Source organism: Microcaecilia unicolor, chromosome 2 (genome assembly GCF_901765095.1).
Source record: "Microcaecilia unicolor chromosome 2, aMicUni1.1, whole genome shotgun sequence".
Taxonomy (NCBI): domain Eukaryota; kingdom Metazoa; phylum Chordata; class Amphibia; order Gymnophiona; family Siphonopidae; genus Microcaecilia; species Microcaecilia unicolor.
In genome coordinates this window covers 608,657,783-608,678,351 of record NC_044032.1, presented here as the reverse complement: position 1 = coordinate 608,678,351, position 20,569 = coordinate 608,657,783, and the positions used below count along the sequence as shown (strand labels likewise).

Here is a 20,569-nt window from a genome sequence, read left to right as displayed (position 1 = left end):
TGAAGGCATTCGCCAAGTCCGGTACGGATAAATACAAAATGTTGTAGTGGGATAGGGAAGATAAGATTCAATCAAGTTAGGTTTGAGGTAAAGGGGTTTGTCAATGTTCAGTACGATCTTTGATACTGAAGTGTTGCAGGGTTGAGTTATGTAAGTTGGGTCATTCGGATATGCCTTTCCGAATAGGTGAGTCTTTAATAATTTTCTGAATTTGAGGTGATCATAAGTGTTGTTTTCACCACTTGTGGCGGTGCATTCCACAGGCGCGTGCTTATGTAAGAGAAGTTGGACGCATGGGTTGTCTTGTATTTTAGTCCTTTGCAATAGAGTAGTGGAAATTCAGATCAGATCGTGATGAACTGGTACTATTTCTGATTGGGAGATTGATTAGTTCAATCATGTAATCATATAGTTATGTGTTGCCTTATCAATATTCTTTTTACTTAATACAGAAATGTTAAAATACGCATTGTTAAAAAAAATCTATTAAATATCATCTTGACCAGGAACATGTATGGAAAATCTTAGATGTATTGTTAACAAGTCAATGATGTCTCTTTCATTTGCATATAAAACTGTGCTTCTCAATTTTTTTTCCACATGCGTTCAAGGAATAATGCGAGCTGTGGTTTGAGCTGTAAAGAAGAAGATGAGAGATGAGATATATTTCATATACCCTGATGTTTCCCTGGAGTTTTGGTGATGACATTAGGTTCTCTGCTTCACTCTTCCTCAAGCATAGCTTCGTCGCCTGGGGCTCCAAATGTTCTCTTGCTCGCTGGGCCTCTTGTATTCTTCTGCTAGCCGAATATTGTCCTGAAATCGATGTGTTTCTCAGTCTCTTGTGAATGGCGTAAGTCTTCCTATGACCAAAATAGTTTGTGCTGTGGAGCTGCATTTAGCTGTCTGCCTTCTGCTGCTTTTCCGTAAAACCTTGCACCCAGTGCTGCTGTTTTCATCTCTGCAGTCAGAGCCAGCATTTAGGACGTGTGGGGACCAACCTGGGCAATTGGCCATGGACCCCATGTCAAAGAGGGTCCCAAATCCTGCCCTGGATTCCAGTCTAACATGGACTGTGTCAGGCATTTCTATACAGGGCACCTATATTTAGGCACCTATAGTGTGCACAACTTCATAGAATAGCAGCTCAAAGTCTCCCCTCCCCTTCCCAACCCTTCCCCCCACCCCTTAGCTATATAAAGTATAGGATTTTTTAAACCTCCTCTACCCCGCCTACAACACATGTACATCTCTGTCCCCCAGTGGCAATGGACCAGCAGCTCCCCCTCCCTGCCCCCCCCCCCTCATTGTACCTCTGAAATATCACCAGCAACAGCAGTGATTCATATTCACTGCCTGCTGCGGCCATGCAGGCTTCCCTCTGCTGCTTCCTGCTCTCACTGATGTCATTTCCTGTTTCCTCGCTGGCAGAATATTGCAGAGAGAGGCCTGTGAGGCCACAGCAGACAGTGAATATGAATCACTGCTGCCGCCAGCGATACCTCAGAGGTACACTTGGGGAGGGGTGGGGGATTCAGAGAGATGGCAGAGGTGGGGCCACTAGCGGAAGAGAGGGAGAAGCAGTGGCGTAGCCAAGGGTGGGCCAGGATGGGCCTAGGCCCACCCACTTTGGGCTCAGGCCCAACCAGTAGCAGCACACCTATGATGTGGCTGGCAGGGATCCCCAAGCCCCACCATCCGAAAACTCCCAACAACTGTCCCTCCTGCGTACCTTGTAAATAGCAGATCTTCGCCTCCAGTGAGCAGCGACTGATACATACTGCTCGCTCCGGACCCACAGCCTTCCCTCTGATGTATTCTCCCACCTATGCGGAAACAGGAAGTTGCATCAGAGGGAAGACTGTGAGGCCAATATGAGCAGTGTGTATCAGTTACTGCTCGCTGCCAGTGAGAATCTGCTATTTAAAAGGTATGCGGGGGAAGGGGGATGTTTGAGAGAACATATGGCATGCAGGCGAGAGAGGGCGAGACCATATCACTTGTGGGACAAGGCGGAGTTCTTCTGCCCACCCATCTTGGGCCCAGGCCCACCCAAACCTGGGTGTCTGGCTACACCCCTGGGGAGAAGGGGAATGAGGTACCACTGCTGGGTGGGCCTATATGCGCTGAGGCTCACCCAAAGCTACTCCACTGGCACATACACACATAAATGACATGACTAATTGCTATTTTTGCATTTAAGGACTAGATGCTATTCCATCAAAAAAAAAAAATGCATCTAAGTCCATAACTGTGAGGAGGGGGTGTACTTACAGGCATTCCACCTAGCAATACTATGTTACGCTCACTGCAAGATTACCTTAGGCACAACAACTTGCACCTGCTGTTCACCTGACATACGCTGTCACACCTAAGTTTCAGCATGCCCAAACAGCTTTGCGCTATTATTCTTTAACAGGTTAGGCATTGCCTTAACACTATGATAGAACTGGCACTAAGGAGTGAATTCTATATACGGCACCCAAAAAATCAGCACCAAAAAAGCGATATTCTAAAAGCCATGCTTAAAATTAAGCGTGGTTTATAGAATAGCGCGAACGCCCTGGGATCGCACCTGACAGTAGGCGTGGTCATTTGCACCAACTGAAATGTGCACCTAAATTGGGTGCTTATCCCCTGCATTCTATAACAATGTGCATAAATGCTAGGAACGCCCCCGTTCCACCCATGACCGTCCCATTTCCACACCCCTTTATTTCTCAAGCCTAAAATTTAGGCACGGATCACGCATCTAACTTTACACACATAAGTTCTAATTAACCCCCCCTCCCCCCTTTTACAAAGCCGGACTAGTGGCTGTTGGTGCGGTATTGCCGGCATAGCCCATTCACTTTTTTTTTTTTTTTTTAATTTTATTTTATTAGTATTAATCATTATTTAACAACAAATTTTTGTATTAGCATTAGGCATTGAAAAGGAAATGATACAACTAAGAATAAATTTTAAGGCCTATTCGTCCACAATTAAGGAAATTGGTTCCAAAATACAGGAAATTATGTTACAAACATCAATAAAAAGGAAAAATAAAAAAAAACAAAATCTACCTTTTGCGTATCTCGGGGTTGCCGATCCCAGCCTGCTATTTACGGGGGGCACATAGGATTCATATCTACTCTTGCATCGAGAAATTCCTTTAACTGTTTAGGGTCTACAAATTGAAACTGATTACCCTCAAGCATCAAATTACAAATACAAGGAAAACGTAATACAAAATTAAACCCCAAGGCCAACACCTTAGGACGCAGTTCTAAAAAAGCCCTGCGTCTAACCTGAGTGGGCCTTGAAAGGTCAGGAAAAACACGAACCTTTGAACCCATAAACAAGTTTTCTAAGTGTCTTAAAGAAAGTCTCAGTATAGCATTGCGGTCAGGCTCTAACACAAAGGTAGCAAGCAGAGTAGACCTCTGCGTAATTATCTCCAGTGAGCTCTCAAGGAATGAAGTTAAGTTCATTTCATCCCCCACCCTTGGGAGATTTCGACCGTCTCCCTGTGGGTTCCAGATATAATAGGCCCTTGTTATGGGGGGCAATGAATCTTTGTCCATTCCAAGAATGTCCACGATATATTTCTTAACCATTTCAAGAGGTGAAATTAAAGGAGACTTAGGGAAGTTTAGGAACCTAAGGTTAAACCTACGAATCTGGTTTTCAAGGTATTCAGTCCGTTTATGAAGGAAAATGTTATCTTTAACCAAGGCATTCTCTAAATTTCCCATCTCTTGTAATTTAGTGTTCAAATTTTCCATTTTAGTGGCCTGTTGTGCTGCTACCTGTGCTTGGAGTAGCGCAGCTTCAGAAAGAGTTCTTATATTTTCAGTATTCTTTTTTAAAGTAGGTTGCATAGAGGTTTGAATATCATGTACCATATCCCATAGTGACTCTAAGGTCACAATTGCGGGTCTTACCACACCAGTCATTCCAGGAAGGGATTGAGCCAGTTCATCAACCTGAGAAAGTTTTGAAACAGTGTCCAATGGAAGTACCTGAATAGCTGCTTGAAAAAGTACTTCTCTGGGCTGAGAAACATGTTCTATCACCGCAGACCCTTCCTCGAGGAGGTTAGGCTGAGCGTCACCGTTCGCCGTTCCTGCTTGGGCTGCCAGTAATTCCCTTCCGGGTTGAGGCGGAGCAATGCGCTGAACGGGGCTCAGGGAAGCCCCGTTGGTGCTCTCAATCGACGCCGACGCGTCGAGAGCGGCAGAGGGGGTCGAGGTTCCCCGAGGTCCCGGCTGCTGGCTAGGAAACTGCAGGGTCGTCTGTCGCAACGCTATGGACGCCCCGGGAGCCGAGGACTGCTCCCTGACTTTCCCCCTTCGTTTTCCCATCTAGGAGACCTCAAAGGCAGCGAAATCGACAGCAAACACCGGAGTCTCTTCGGCAGCTAACTCAGGTGCGTCCGGTCACAGCGCCATCTTGGAACCCATAGCCCATTCACTTTGAATGGGCTATGTCAGCAGCTGCTAGTGCAGCTTTGTAAAAAAAAAAAAAGGGGGGGGATATATTAATTAGTGCCAATAATTTCTTGTTAAAAAGCCATTTATTGGCACTAATTAGCTTCATTCAGTTAAATTCAGCACATGTCCAAATTGACGTTCGCAATTTTTGATGACTTTCATAGAATTAGAGGGTAAGTGTGCCACTTTATAGAATTGTCTTCTATGTACGTCGTGCTGGTATGACTTATTTTCATTCCTGTATCTGTCTGAACCAGTCAAGTGAGTAGTTGTCAATGCAAGGTCTGCTTATGTGGTATAGCATAGCGTTGATCAGAAGCGTATTTACAGAATTAGCCAGTGAATACCAACTACCTGAAAATACTGTCATAAGTTACGATAGTTGCTTTCCAAGATACAGCCACTTTTGGTGAAAAGAAATGCATCTTGTTTTAATGACAGTCTGTGAAATGTCTTTTTGTCCTGGAGCAAATACAGTATCTGCTACCATGTGTATTTAAATGATCCTGCTGTTTTAATATTCTATGAGCAGTACTATTTAAACCTGTTCCAATCTATGAACTTGCTTTTCTCCTCTCACCATTTCACTTGTGTATACCAAGCAGCTATCATTCGGATATGTACCTCTAAGGTCACTTGTAGGTGCTTTTTGAGCACATAAGGACTATTTCACGGCAGTACAAGCAACATTCAGATCTTCTTATTTTTCTCGCATTTTGCTTTCCAAAACATGCTTGCATTTCAATTATCATTTTTTATTGGAAAACATAACATTCCAGGGAACAGGTCAGATGCAGTTACTTCATTTCAACGTATATCATAATGAAATAGTTATGTCTGTGCATTTATGCCAGTTGTTTGTGGACTGTTTCAATAAATCACTATGGGCTCCTTTTACCAAGCTGCGGTAAGCGTTAGCGTATGCGTATCACAGCTTAAAAGGGCTTACCAGACTCTTTGCGGTAAGTCTGAGATCTGCATGCACAAACCACATGCTAAAAATGTTTTAATATTTTACACAGGGGGGGGCGTGTTGAGGATGGAGAGTATGCATTTCTGCGCTGATCAGCTTAGCACAGCAACATTACTGCGCGCAAACCCCCAAATTCTATATAGCAAACCTAGAGATATACGCCGAAATCTAGGCATATTCTATAACAACGCATAACTTAATTGGCTTAAGAAGCTAATCAGCGTTGATAAAAGCACTTAACAAGCAATAATGAGCACTAATTGGTAATAATTAGAATTTTCACACACAACTCACTAAACATATTCTGTAATTAACTGCGCCTAAATTCCGTGCAGGACGTCAGGACTCACAGAAACAGAATCCAGATCAGCAACGCGCCAGACTCGGAGACCGGTGCTGAAGAGGACTTTGGCTGGCGGGGGTTGGGGACCCGCGGCGGTGGGGGAGGGTTGGTGGCGGCAGGAGGGGGGGAGTCGAATATGGTGGGGGAGGGTTGGTGGTAGGGGGTGAAAGCAGGGGGGATAGGGCAAAATCTGTCGGGGCCCATGCCCCCATGCCCCCCACCTAGCTACGCCCCTGCTCCAGCGATAGGGAAATACCCCATATACCTGAATGTAACTCACCTTGAACTACTACTAGAAAAAGGTGTGAGCTAAATCCAAATAAATAAATAAAAATGCGAATAGCAATATTAGCTCAGGACCATTAATGGAAAATTGGCAGGAAAAATCCAAGTAAGGGTGTACTAGGCCACTTTCTTCTGCAGCCTAGTAAAAGGAGCTCTGTGCTAGCATTTTACAGTTAACCTTGTCTAAAAATGTAAAAACTGTTTATGAATTTATACCTACAGTAGTTTATCACAAATATTTGTATAAATGTTACGGTGTAAAAGGAACTAAAATAAATTATTTTTTCCACTTGTCTATTCAAAGTTTTTTTTTAACTAAATAAAAATATTATCATTTGATATAGTGTCATTTTCATAGAACATGGTTTCATTAAAAAATATATTATTGTTTCATATCATGTCTCTTAGGGGTCTGTTTACTAAGCTGCGCTAGCGGCTGTCCCGGCGCTAATGCTGGCAGAGCCCGTCGGCATTTGCGCCAGGACAGCCGCTAGGGCGGCCTAGTAAACAGGAGCATTAACCTCTTAAGCCCAATACGTTGTATTTTACTGATAATGCTTCACTGGAACATGTACTGTCAGTCATAGTAACATAGTAACGTAGTAGATGACTGCAGAAAAAGACCTGCACGGTCCATCCAGTCTGCCCAACAAGACAACTCATGTGTGCTACTTTTTGTGTATACCCTACTTTGATTTGTACCTATGCTCTTCAGGGCACAGACCGTATAAGTCTGCCCAGCACTATCCCCGCCTCCCAACCACCAGCCCCGCCTCCCAACCACCGGCTCTGGCACAGACCGTATAAGTCTGCCCAGCACTATCCCCCCTTTCCTAGAATAGAACTTATTGTAACTGGTTCAGATGTGAACAGAGTTTATCTGCCCATACGCATGGTTTAATAAATACTGTACAAGCTGAACAGATTGATTATATTCCTTCACGTTTCCACTGCAGTATTTCAGGGTGGTTTACATTTACACTTCAGCCCTATGATTTGTAGGGTATGAAATCGCACTTGAGCACACATATCTCTTTCAACATTTTTTATAAAGTTAAATGTAATGGACATGTTCAGTTACTTATGAGAGCTGATTCCTGTGCTGGGTTTGAAATACTGACGACAGATTTATGTTAAAACTGTGTGGAAAGAATGAAGAGCTCTATATATAGACTAAAGTTACTAAAAATAACACCACAAGCCATGACCAGGCAGAGTAAAAAAGAACTCCATCACTGGGACTTTCCCTTCTCCAGTCCATCCCATCTGGTTCCATGTACTGGGATTTGAAATGCTAGAAAGCTGTATAACATATGAAGGCTGAGTTCAGTGCCCTAGATCAATTCACAAAATAATTTCTTCATGTGTGTGAATGTGTGTGTTTTCTTTGTTGGTACGGAATGGAACCTGATTATGGGGTCCTTATACTAAAGGGTTTATCCGGAATTATCCACTTGCCTTAAGCTAAGTTCAGCTGTTTAGCAACACTTTTTCATGTGAAAGCTGCTTTTGTGAGAGCACGTTGAACAAATTTAATCGTTGTCACAGCTGATATCTAGTTCATTAGAACAGCAGACCGGTTCGCTCAGAGTGTGTTTAATCTTAATGCGCACGCTGGCGAGTATCGTCATTAGTCTGAAATACCTCTATTAACTATCTTAAATACAGTTTTCACACTAAAAATTCGGTGGTACTGGAATTTTGCTGTGAGAAGACGTGAGGTCCAGCTCCTTATGAAGCGTTGAGCGAAACAGGAGCTCGCTGTTGGGTGTAGGCTTTCTCAATAGTCTCAACACAGACCACAGCTAAGTACTAGTATTGTACTATTGCACTTTCCAGAATAAAACTGTACTTAAGATAGTTAATAGAGGTTTTTCAGACTAATGATGATACTCACCAGCGTGCGCATTAAGATTAAACACACTCTGAGCGAACCGGTCTGCTGTTCTAATGAGCTAGACATCAGCTGTGACTGAGTCTCTGAAGTCTTTTCCTCTATACCTAAGCTAGGATTACGTAGAGAGTCTTACTTGCCATAGGTGGTCTTTACATGTTATATAAAGAAAGATATAGTAGAATTGGAAAAGGTGCAGCGAAGGGCGACTAAAATGATAGCGGAGGTGGGACGACTTCCCTATGAAGAAAGATTAAGGAGGCTAGGGCTATTCAGCTTGGAGAAGAGAAGGCTGAGGGGAGACATGATAGAGGTATATAAAATAATGAGTGGAGTGGAACAGGTGGATGTGAAGCATCTGTTTACGCTTTCCAAAAATACTAGGACTAGGGGGTATGCGATGAAACTACAGTGTACTAAATTTAAAACAAATCGGAGAAATGTTTCTTCACCCAACATATAATTAAACTCTGGAATTCGTTGCCGGAGAAAGTGGTGAAGGCGGTTAGCTTAGCAGAGTTTAAAAAGGGGTTGGACGGTTTCCTAAAGGACAAGTCCATAAACCGCTACTAAATGGACTTGGGAAAAATCCACAATTCCGGGAATAACATGTATAGAATGTTTGTACGTTTGGGAAGCTCGCCAGGTGCCCTTGGCCTTGATTGGCTGCTGTTGTGGACAGGATGCTGGGCTTGATGGACCCTTGGTCTTTTCCCAGTATGGCATTACTTATGTACTTATAATAACGGCAAGTACCAGGAGTATAGTTATATAAAAATCAAACATATAAATGGCAAGTGACCCACTCACCTGCAAATGCACAGTAGAGACTTCCCTCTCTGTCCTGCCCTCGCATCAAGACATGATAACGACAGAGGGCGGAACAGAGAGGGAAACAGAGTCGGACTATCGGACGCTGCCGCTGGAGCCTGGAAACGAACATCGCGCACACCACCCTCCCCCCCATCTCCACCGCCGCTCCCGCCCCCTCCATATCGGGCCCCCTGCACTGACCTGACAGCGCCTCTCACCTCCGTGTGGAAGTGCTGCAGGCAGCAGCAGAGTGATCTGCTGCTGCCTGTAGCACTTTCACTCAGAGGTGAGAGGCACTGTCAGGTCAGTGCAGGGGGCCCGGCAAGGAGGGGGGAGGGAGCGGCAGCGAGGAGGGTAGCTGGACATGGGGGGAGGGCAGGGGGAGAGGGCATGGTTGCTGGACATGGGGTGAGAGCAGGGCAGAGAGGAGGGTTGCTGGACATGGGGGGAGGGCAAGGTTGGTGGATGGGTTAGGGGGAGGCCAAGGGAAAGAGGAGGGTTGCTGGATATGGGGGGGAGGATCGGTGGACAGGGTGAGGCCAGGGGAGAGAGGAGGGCTGCTGGACATGGGGGGAGGGCAGGGGAGAGAGCAGGGGAGAGAGGATGGTTGCTGGACGGGGGGGAGGCCAGGGGATACAGGATGGCTGCTGGACATAGGGGGAGGGCAGGGGAGAGAGCAGGGTTGCTGGACATGGATCGGGGGAGGGGAGGGCAGGGGAGAGAGGAGGTTTGCTGCACATGGATGGATGGAGGTGAGAATTATTACATTTTGCAAAACACAAATCTCGCCCGTTTTAACGGGTTTAACGGCTACTTAACAATAAACGGTTTTTGTTGGAGGTTTTCTAGAGCAATGAAGAAACTGTGAACTGTGGTTCGAATACTATGATACCCTGATACAGGGTCATTCAATTGACACCACAGTCAACTGAGGTCTTTTTCCTCCATTATTCCATTTTTTTTTCCAAGTGAGTTGGTTTTTCACTCTTTTTTGGTTGATTGATGTAGATTTTTGAGTGTTTTTTTCTCCTCATATATCGGTCCTTATACTAAAGAAAAAATTACATTTTGCAGTTATCACACCTTATTGCAAGAAATTAGCGTAAAGTAAATTGCAGTTAATGCGTGGCAACTTTTGCAGGTAGCACGGGTTCACTTAGCACCTCCTAAACAGGATACGCTAAGTGCATCTTTGTTAACTATGACCAGAATACCGCACACTAATGAACATTTTAACATACGACCTGCAAAAGAAATGCTGGACATGCCCCTTAATAGATGGTATACTAAATTTGCACATGCTCTGCATGCCCATGCGCCAGCCATATCCCGCCTAGATCCACCTCCTAACACAAAATGCCCATAACACACAAATTAGGTCTCAGCAGCCATTTTTAAGATTGGGCCTGGCATGGGCAGGAGTGACTAGGGATTGTTCCTGCCCTGACTATCCCCTACACTACCAGGAATAGTAAGGTAGGCTACTACTACTACTATTTAGCATTTATATAGCACTACAATGCGTACGCAGCGCTGCACAAACATAGAAGAAAGACAGTCCCTGCTCAAAGAGCTTACAATCTAATAGACAAGCAGCACAGAGAGAGTGGGAAGTGGACCAATGACTCCAGGAGAACGGGAGATAAGATTTCAAAGAACCAGTTTATTCAATGACTCGACACAGAAACTGTGTTTCGGCCAAAAGGCCTGCCTCAGGAGTCTAAAAACAATAAATATTTAAAAGCATAAGTTCAAAAAAACAACAATGATAAGACATTATACATCAAAAAAACTATAACAGCATATATATAGTTTAGAGATAGACTGAAGTAAAAGCATATATATAAATATATAAAATTATAAATATATATAGACATAATTTCACAAAAAATGCAGAATGATAAGAGGAATATATACCAATGAATCTTATATGGTCTAAATAGGAATTAAAATAAAGGCATATATATATAAAATGTGTATCCAGAAAATTTTTATATCTATATATACAAATACACATATATACACATATATAATTATATGTTTTCTTGTTTATTTGTGGGGACTCTATATGGTATATCAGATATGGAAAACATGCTCATATATTATAGGGTGGCAAGATCAGGTCAAATCCTAATTAAATTTTTAGAAGCAATGTACATAAATATAGATCTACAAAGAAAAAAGATCATTAAATAAGACAAAGAAAATAAAAAAATTATTATATGCATATGCATCTGAAGTTAACATTACAAGTTAATCATATACAGAGAGTATATGATTACCAAAAAATTTTTGTCAAAAAATTATTGAGTTTAGCCATGTTCACAATGCATTATAGAGGGAATATAGGGTTTTGGACAAACCTTAGATGATCCTGTAGTTAGAAGAGGAGATGCGTCTCTGGATTGAATGGTCTCTGGATTGAATGGTCTGAAATAAAGTGTCCCAGGGTAGCCAATAAAATAGAGATATGATATAATAAAGGACAGTAGTAGAGAGAATATAAATTGCAGCAAAAGAAATAGAACTTTACAAAGAAAAGAAAACATGACCGACCTTTGGTGATCCTTGTACTCCCAAAAAAAACCTTAAGGTCGAATGGTCTGTAGAAAAAAGGGGGGGGGGGGGGGGGGGAAAACATCGTCATAAATAAAAGGAATATAACGTCAGCTAAACCTGTTAGTGGATAGAGATAAGAACACACCAGAAATATATTGTCCCCTAAAGGATATGTCCGCGGGACATTACGTTGCAAATAGAGAAAGGTAAGGCAGGGAAATATGCACAGTGCTTCCACTGCACGGCGCTTGTGGTTGTGAAGGAGCTATACCACTGCACAGCGTTTGCGGTTGTAACGGAGCTGCAAAGTGAGCACGATGCAAACAAGATCAAAATCTGCAGTAACTATGAATGTCTCCGAGCTATAAAGTGAGCATGATGTAAGCCAGATCAAAATTTGCATTAACTTATGTCACTATGAATGTCTCCCATGATCGAACAAAAGAAACGTATTTACCTTGATAAAGACCTTTATGATATCTTGCTGGCGCAGCGTCTCGATATAATCTTTGTAATGACTGTAAGGAAAAAATAGCGTGAACTATAAATATTGTGTTTGGCGCCAAAAGGTAAAGGAAGACGTAATACGTAAGTATGCTGATTGGATGAGACATAATCATGTGATGTTCGATGTTGTAGATTGGCATGAAATGTACCCAATCGGGTCATCCGAAAAGACGGGGGGGGGGGGGGGGGGAAGGGGGGGAAGAAAAGGCTGGAAGAGCGGAAGATTGACATAATGGCTATCCAATAGTGAACAAGAGCAGAAAATTGACATAATGGTAATCCAATAACAAAAAGAGCTGAAAAATGGCATGTGTCGTGTCCAATAAAACGATGCTGTCAAAAGGTGGTAATCATTATTGAGAAACGGCGTGTCCTATATTAAAAAAACGCTATCAATGTTAAATAACAGAATAGATCAAATAAAAAATAAAAACGAATTAATAAAACTTTATTTGAATAAAGAAGCGGGGAAGCATAGATTGTAAGGACCGAAGGTATATTGTAAGAAGCAAAGATTAGAATAGTGACCATCCAATAAAAAGAGCGAGCTAGAGACTGACGTGTATTGTGTCCAACAAAAGGACGCTGTCAAATGTTGATAGACATTGTTTAAAGATGCCGTGTTATATATTGAAGAGTACTATCAATGTTAAAAATCAAAAATGAATCGGACAAAAAGTGTGAAGTTAAAACTTGATGAGGGAAACATTTATTTGTAAAGTCACTCTTATAAGCATGATGTAGTCAGAAAAAAATTTTTGGACATGATGTGTAAGTAATGAGATCGAAGAAGAGACTGTGTGCTGAAATCGGAAGGATGACTGTGTGCTTGATAATGAGCAAAAAAGTGGAGAATACAGTAAGTGGTGAACGGGTATGATTTTGTAGTATAGAAATGTTAGATATTGATACACTTAAAAATAACGGTATACTAATCAAATAAACATAAAGTGGCACTATGAAAAAAATGATCAAATAAACATAAAAGAAAAAATTATATGGAAAAAGGTATGACATGAATGGAAGATGACCGTGAGCCTGATCTTAAACCAAACATGAAAAAAATGAATAAAAGAATATATATGATGAATATGTATAATGCAATGATTGGTGAACAGGGCTCTATAATTTGAAAATAAATGTGAAATACAATAAAAAATAAAACAAAGAATACTAATGTAAATGTTTCAATATGAATGTATATGTATATGCACATATACTAAAAAAATGATAAAAGTCTACTAATTTGAAGAAAAGAGTATATATATTAATAAAAGGTCGACTAATTAGGATACATATACAAACATACATACCTCCATATATACGCATATGAGACATGAATTAATATATCTATAATAAAAATAATTTAAAGAGAAGAATATATGTATACCTAATTGGTTTACAAAACAATGTACTATCAACGCATATACATACAAAACATTGAGAGCAATATATATATATATACATAAGAGATGAAGAGAATGTATCTATATAAAATATTTAATAGTCTATCTTGGTCTAAACAATAAAGGAAAGAGACAGATAATGGCTTCTCTGTTAGTGAGGTGCTATTAGGGGCATCATATCTGAAAATCACGGGGGTTGAAAGATTATATTAAAGGTCTCATATCTGTGATTTTTATAGATAGACGGAGAGATCTAGTTCACTGTTGAGTCCTTCAGGAGCGAGGGTTTTAAATTCAAATATCAATTTTTGTTCCTCTCTCGGAAGTTGACTGTCGATATTTCCTCTTCTCTTGTTGATTTGTAGTGTCCTAAAAACCAAGAACTTCAGATCAGAGATATCATGGTTGGCTGTAAGCCAATGGGTCACCAGTGGAGCACTTTCAATTTTTCTATTGATACTGCTGCGGTGTTCTAGTAAATGATAATGTCTTATCATTGTTGTTTTTTTGAACTTATGCTTTTAAATATTTATTGTTTTTAGACTCCTGAGGCAGGCCTTTTGGCCGAAACACAGTTTCTGTGTCGAGTCATTGAATAAAGTGGTTCTTTGAAATCTTAGCTCCCATTCTCCTGGAGTCATTGGTCCACTTCCCACTCTCTCTGTGCTGTTATATTTACGTGGGAGTTAGTGTTCATCCACTTAGGTGGATTACTCTCTCCTTGAATCTAATAGACAAAAAATAATAAAGTAAGCAAATCAATTAATGTGTAGAGGAAAGAGGTGAGGAGGGTAGGTAGAAGCGAGAGGTACAAGTGGTTACAAGTCAAAAGCAATGTTAAAGAGGTGGGCTTTCAAGATGGTCAAGGATGGGGCAAGACGTAGGGGCTCAAGAAGTTTATTCCAGGCGTAGGGTGCAGCAAATCAGAATGAGCGAAGTCTAGAGTTGGCAGTAGTGGAGAAGGGAACAGATAAGAAGGATTTATCCATGTCCAGGAGGTACAAGTGTATGGATAGGTAGGTGGTTCTATTGTCAAGGAGGGGGGAGGGGGGGTCCTGGGTAGGAGCTGCTATCATCAGGTTGGGAGTCCAGATGGGTGGCCAATTTGCAGCCTGGACCAGTTTGGTGAAGTTTGAAGATTTATCGCCCCTGAAGCAGCCCCTTCAGGTGAAACATGTCCATGTCGGGCATGTGTGTATAAAGGACCTGGGAGCTTGAGTAGTGAATAAAGTCTGCATTTCTATATAGTTTGCACTCTGTTTGCTACCAACACAGAATTATGTTGTACAAAAGTGTTTTATAATTCTCAAGCACAAATTTACATCTGCTTCAAAAGATGGTATAAGCATATTCATACATAGAATACAAGCAACCTGTGCATGAGAATTTGTATTTCTACTAGAGATTAAGGAGCCCTTTTACAAAGGTGCACTGAAAAATGAGCTACGGTAGTGTAGATGTGTGTTTTCTGCGCACACAGAATCATTTTTCAGCGCACCTGTAAAAAATGGCTTTTTAAAATTTTTGCCAAAAATGGACGTTCAGCAAAATGAAAATTGTTGCGTCTCCATTTTGGGTCTGAGACCTTACTGCCAGTCGTTGACCTAGCGGTAAGGTCTCACACTGGGTGTTAATGGTCTACGTGCGTAAAATGCCAATTACCGCCTGTGCGCCAGAAAATAAAAATATTTTCCGGCGTGCGTAGCGGACGTGCATCAAAAATTTAATTACCGCAAGGGCCATGTGGTAGCTGGGCGGTAACTCAAAATTGATACGCGTTGGGTGCGCGTAGGCATCTACACAGCTTAGTAAAAGGGCCCTTAAGGTAGCAGCCTATCTTTTAAGGGCACATAGATGCCTATTTTAACCTGATAATGTAATTTCTAGCTGTCTTCCACAATGTGCAGGTTCTGCTTATGTGGACGATATCTAAGGACGATATCTAAGACACAAGTGGAAGATTTGAAATTGAGGAAACAACAATTGGGGAGCATGTAAACAGATTATGGATATATAGAAATGTGCCCACACAAGGTTTAAGTGAATGGGTGGTGAAGTGAAGGGTGTGACTGGGCAAGTTCCGGAACTTACACAGTATAAGTGGTTTTATGTGATATATGTATTGTAATAAAAGAAATTAAATATTTTAAAGGAAGAACGTTTTTTGTGATATAGTTTTGGGATCTGTTCTTCTAGTTTAAATATTTATCCCCAGTAATATATATTCTGCTTATGTGGAGCCATCTGCGTTTTCATTCTGAAAACCTGAGGATGCAGATATAGAGGCAGAGGAAATATTTTTCAAAAATAAGGAGAAATTGCAATGTGTGGCAAAACACCTAAACAAATCGTAAACACATAGTAGGTGTGTCTCAACTTAAAATTTTCTCAAATTTACTCACAATATACATTATAGAGAGAGACAGATATTCTTTTGATATGAATGTTGAAATATTTGTTTTTCTTTTTAATATTACTCAATGTTAATAGTATTAATATTAATTGATATTAATATTGATATTCTTAATATTTCTATGTTTTATTGGGAAGGGCATCAGAGAAAAACATATCTCGATAGCGGTCATAGGACATAGTCCCATTACAATACCCAACTTTCATGTAATACTCAAATCACTGGCTCTCACAATCCAAGTCCCCAATAAACCTTTTTTGAGTGCAAATAGTTCAGCCACTATCTTTGCTGTGGCACATCACCTACTTAAAAACAGTGCATAACTATAAAACTTTTTCAAAAAGTGATCACTTATCTGTGTCAGCGCTGAAACAAAAACACTTTTTCATTTAGGGCCCTGTTTACTAAGGCAGATTAGCGTTTTTAATGCACCTACAATTAGCGTGCATGCTAACTGTATAGGCACCTATGGGATATTTTAGGTGCGTACATGGTTAACACGAGTACATGGTTAATGCACACTAAAGACGCTAACACGCCTATAATGCAGCTTAGTAAACAGGGCCCTTAGGAGTCCTTTTCCAAAGGTGTGCTGAAAAATGGCTTGCGGTAGTGTAGGCGTGGGTTTTGGGCGTGCGCCAATCCATTTTTTAGCGCACCTGTAAAAAATGAAAATTGCCAGGCATCCATTTTGGATCTGAGACCTTACCACTACTACTACTACTACTATTACTCAACATTTCTAAAGCGCTACCAGACTTACGCAGCGCTGTACAGTTAAACATGAAGAGAGAGCTTACATTCTAAAGGACATAACAACAGAGACAATCAAATTAGGATAGCATAGTACATCTGATTACACAATAGTTCATAGGGACAGACTAATAGATCTAAACAGCTAAAGACATTTAAGGTATGCAAATGCATAATACAGACAGATTGGTAGTGGTATTGAATAGAGGAGTAATGGTAAGGTTAAGTGCGAAAAGCAGAGTTGAAAAGATGGGCTTTGAGCAAGGATTTGAAGATGGGTAGGGATTTGATTTACCACCAGCCATTAACCTAGCAGTAAAAACTCGTGCTGTAACTGGGCTGTAATGACCTACGCATGCCAAATGCCACATGGCGTGCATCCATTATGCGCGCTCGAAAATAAAAAAATATTTTTCAGATGCACGTATCGGATGCACGCCAAAAATGAAATTACCACAAGAGCCACTTGGTAGTTGGGCTGTAACTCCATTTTGGCACGCGTTGGGCACATGTAGACACATGGCTTAGTAAAAGGGCCCCGTAGGGTTACCATATGGCTCCAGAAAAAGGAGGACGGATTGAGCCAGCCGGGTTTTACTTCCATTGCTTAAGCAATGGAAGTAAAACCCGACTGGCTCAATTACTTCCATTGAAAGCAACGGAAGTAAAACCCGGCTGGCTCAATCTGTCCTCCTTTTTCTGAAGCCATATGGTAACCCTACCCGTGAGTGAACTATGAAAGATATAGGCATCGTGGAAGCCTTTTGAAGAGTAGTAACTCCAGAAGAAATCAGGGTCTCCTTTTCTCTCAATAAATGTTTGATTAACGATATAGGCGTTGAGCGATAGGATTTGTTTTTTTTTTCAGCACTGACACAGATAAGTGGGAGTTTTGTTTGATATTATTATTATTATTTTGTGATTGTCAAAAGAAATATGACCTATTGAATCCCTGCTTAAATCCACCTCACATTCAACCCTTCAGTATAGCTAAGTGGTCTATCACATTGGATAATAAATTGTACGGAGGGTTAAGCCAAAAATGAGAATGGCATACCTTACAGCAGCCGACCCTCTCGATATTGTGGTTTTCCTTGGGCCTAGTCAATGTCATACAGGTGATGTGTTTGAACATAACTGTAAAGTGTGCCAGTATTTTTTTGACTCACTGTTGATGTAGCTATCAAAATGGGCAATCCATGAGCAGCCTCTTGTCAGTCTTGAAAACTAATCAATATCGTATTAAGCTGTCAGGTTAGATTTTGTCAGTGGTGATGCTCTGCTGACAGCTAGAGGCAATTTTGACTCATTTGTTGAGGATTTTTTTTTCCTTGTACGTAAAGGTGTCAGTGCTGCTGACATGCTTCAATATAAAATTGATGTTTTGACAATTCAGCTGTATTTTAGAAGGAGTTGAACAAATTTAACTGGAAGGGAAATAAAAGGGAAATGGTGCCGGATCAAATGTGTACAATAGATAGACAGATAGACATGCATGATAGTAGGGAGAAGTATTGTCAGCCAGTAATAATGGAACATTTTCAGACAGCTAAATATAAACATGGTTCAGCTCTCAGCCCTAGAAAGAAAAGCAGATAAACCAAAAGGCTGAAAAGGACAAGAAGAATGGAAATCAGCAACTGGAAAATTATCTGAATAAAACTGATTATGAAAAGTGCCTTCACTAGGTCAGCAGTCATAAAGGATGGTAAGAGACCAGAGAAAATAATTGTTATTGGATTTTTAATTTTTTAAGTCTTTAAGGGCCCTGTTTACTAAGGTGAGCTAGCGTGCGCTAAAGCTGGAGACCCATATATTTCTATAGGTGTCTCTAGCATTAGCATGTGCTAAATTTTAGCGTTAGCAAAAAATGTTAGTTCACCTATAGCATGGCTTAGTAAACAGGGCCCTTAATGTTTATTAACTTTTGTAGTTTATATTTCACGGTGAATAGTTCACATTTTACAACAACAATTAAACTAAAAATTCAACTGCAACATCAAAAGAACATAAGAATAGCCATACTGAGTCAGACCAGTGGTCCATTTAGCCCAGAATCCTTTTTCCAGCAGTAGTCAATCCAGGTCACAAGTACCTGGCAGATTCCCAAATAGTATGCATGTAGTCAACCACTGACCTTTAGAATTAAAGGGAGATTTAAAACCATCCCACCAACAGGATTATCTGTAAAGAAAACCATAGTAAGAGCATGAACATAAGAATAGCCAGACCAATAGTCCATCCAGCCCAGTATCCTGTTTCCAACAGTGGCCAATTCAGCAACATTCCATGCTACCAATCCCAGGGCAAGCAGTGGCTTCACAAGGCTATCTCAACAGGGTCGGTGCTAGGGTCTCTGGCGCCCCCTGCAAACTAACAGTTGCCCCCACCCCACCCTGTCCAGCATCTCCTTAATTCTCCCTCTTCCACTTCTCCACCCGCCCCCTTTTTCAGCCCAGTGCCTTAAAAGGTGAAGAACAAGGCTTTTTTTTTTTACTTGACAGCTTTTTAATTTATTTGAAAGCTTCCCATATGTAGATATAAATATCATGAATTAAAATTGAATATCACTAAAACTGGAAATTGCACTAATAAGGCCTGTATTTTGTGCTCTTCAACTTAAAGAAAAGACGGTTTGGGGAGATATGATAGAGGTATATAAAATAATGAGTGGAATGGAATGGGTAGACGTGAATTGCTTGTTTACTCTTTCCAAAAATACTAGGACTAGGGGTACACAATGAAACTGCAGAATAGTAAACTTAAAACAAATCAGAGAAAATATTTTGCTACTGGAAATTTCCAATCTGTACTGGCGGTCACAATAGGTCTCAGTCTGTGATCTCATACATTTCCTCATGCTTTTTCGCACTTACACCTCTGACTAGCCTTCCCTCAATCTATTCAGTAAAAGCACCAAACTATTACCCAGTTCTATGAAATGTTCCATTTCCCATCTGTCCTGGGAGTCATAGACTACACACATGCTAATCAGGCTCCCATGAGGGAGGCAGGTCATCTACTGCAACAGAAAGGCTTTTCACTTGCTCAACATACAGGTGGTCTACAATGGCCCGAGGTGAAATTACAGATGTCTTTTCCAGAATCCTGTCACAAGACTTACATCTTTTCACACTTTGGAATCTATGAGAAGTTTGAGAGCAGCCAGATTACCAGCTGCTTGATAAGCTCTGCACTATCCCAAATTCACAGTTCTGTGTGCACATATGAGGAAGTCCACATTCCCCTTCTCCTTCCCTGCCTACCCTTCTGAACATTTCCACCCTCCACTTTCTGCAACCTCAGTTGCTATGATGTTCTGGGGTGCCGGATGCAAGGCCACTGCTCTCAGAGAAACTGAGTGACACATCATCCCCCACCACAGCACGCTGTGCAGCCTCTTGGAAGTCAGGGAATACCATAGGGCCTGTGGTACACTAGAGTACACTGTGATGGTGGAGGATCACAATACTGGCAGCAGAACTGGGGCAAAGAAGCCTAGCAAGTGACTGGCATGGCTTTGTAGGCTTGCTTTCTCACAGATGTGTGCTGATGCGTGTCAGGAGACATGGATCTTCCTGGTGGAGCTGTGAAGACAGATGGCACAGTGGTGGATTGGTGGGGGGGTCTGGTGTCTCTGCTCTTCTGTACGCTGATCTCTCATCTCCTTGCATAGGGCCAGTAACTCATGGGTGAGAGACCACATCCCGCTTACCATCTACTCACTCAGTTCCACCAGTTTTTCTTGCAAGGCCGCCCGATGTTTTGTGAGTGCTGGCATTCACTCCTGGAATCGAAGCTTCCATTTCAGTTGAGCCAGTAGTTGCCGTGATAGAATACTAGCATAAGTTCACAGTTATGCGCATAACTTTAGGTGTGAGCACTTAACGCTACATCAATGGCTGGTGTAAATGCTCACTCCTAACTGCGTCATTTAGGCGCTTAACTGAAAGCATTCTTTAACCTGAGCGCATAGGTGCTAGGCACACCCCTGACCCGCCGTGCCCCTCCCAGGTCCATGCCACCATGCAGTTGAATGCTATGGATTTTGTATACTCAATTTGTAGAAAACCATCTAAGGGCAGATATGCATGTAATTGCCAATTATTGCCAATTTGCACCAATTAACACCAATTATAGCTATTAAT

General features: G+C 41.5%; 1 protein-coding gene across 2 annotated transcripts in view; it reads left to right on the top strand.

The window, feature by feature from the left end:
• Positions 1-1,361, top strand: part of GUCY1B1 (guanylate cyclase 1 soluble subunit beta 1) — a 181,870-nt gene extending 180,509 nt beyond the window's left edge. For both annotated transcript variants that reach the window (XM_030191612.1, XM_030191613.1), the window contains one exon: positions 612-1,361. In XM_030191612.1, coding sequence (XP_030047472.1) covers positions 612-617 — 6 coding nt within the window. In that variant the 3' untranslated portion in view covers positions 618-1,361. The remainder of the gene's footprint in view (positions 1-611) is intronic.
• Positions 1,362-20,569: the final 19,208 nt, after the last annotated feature.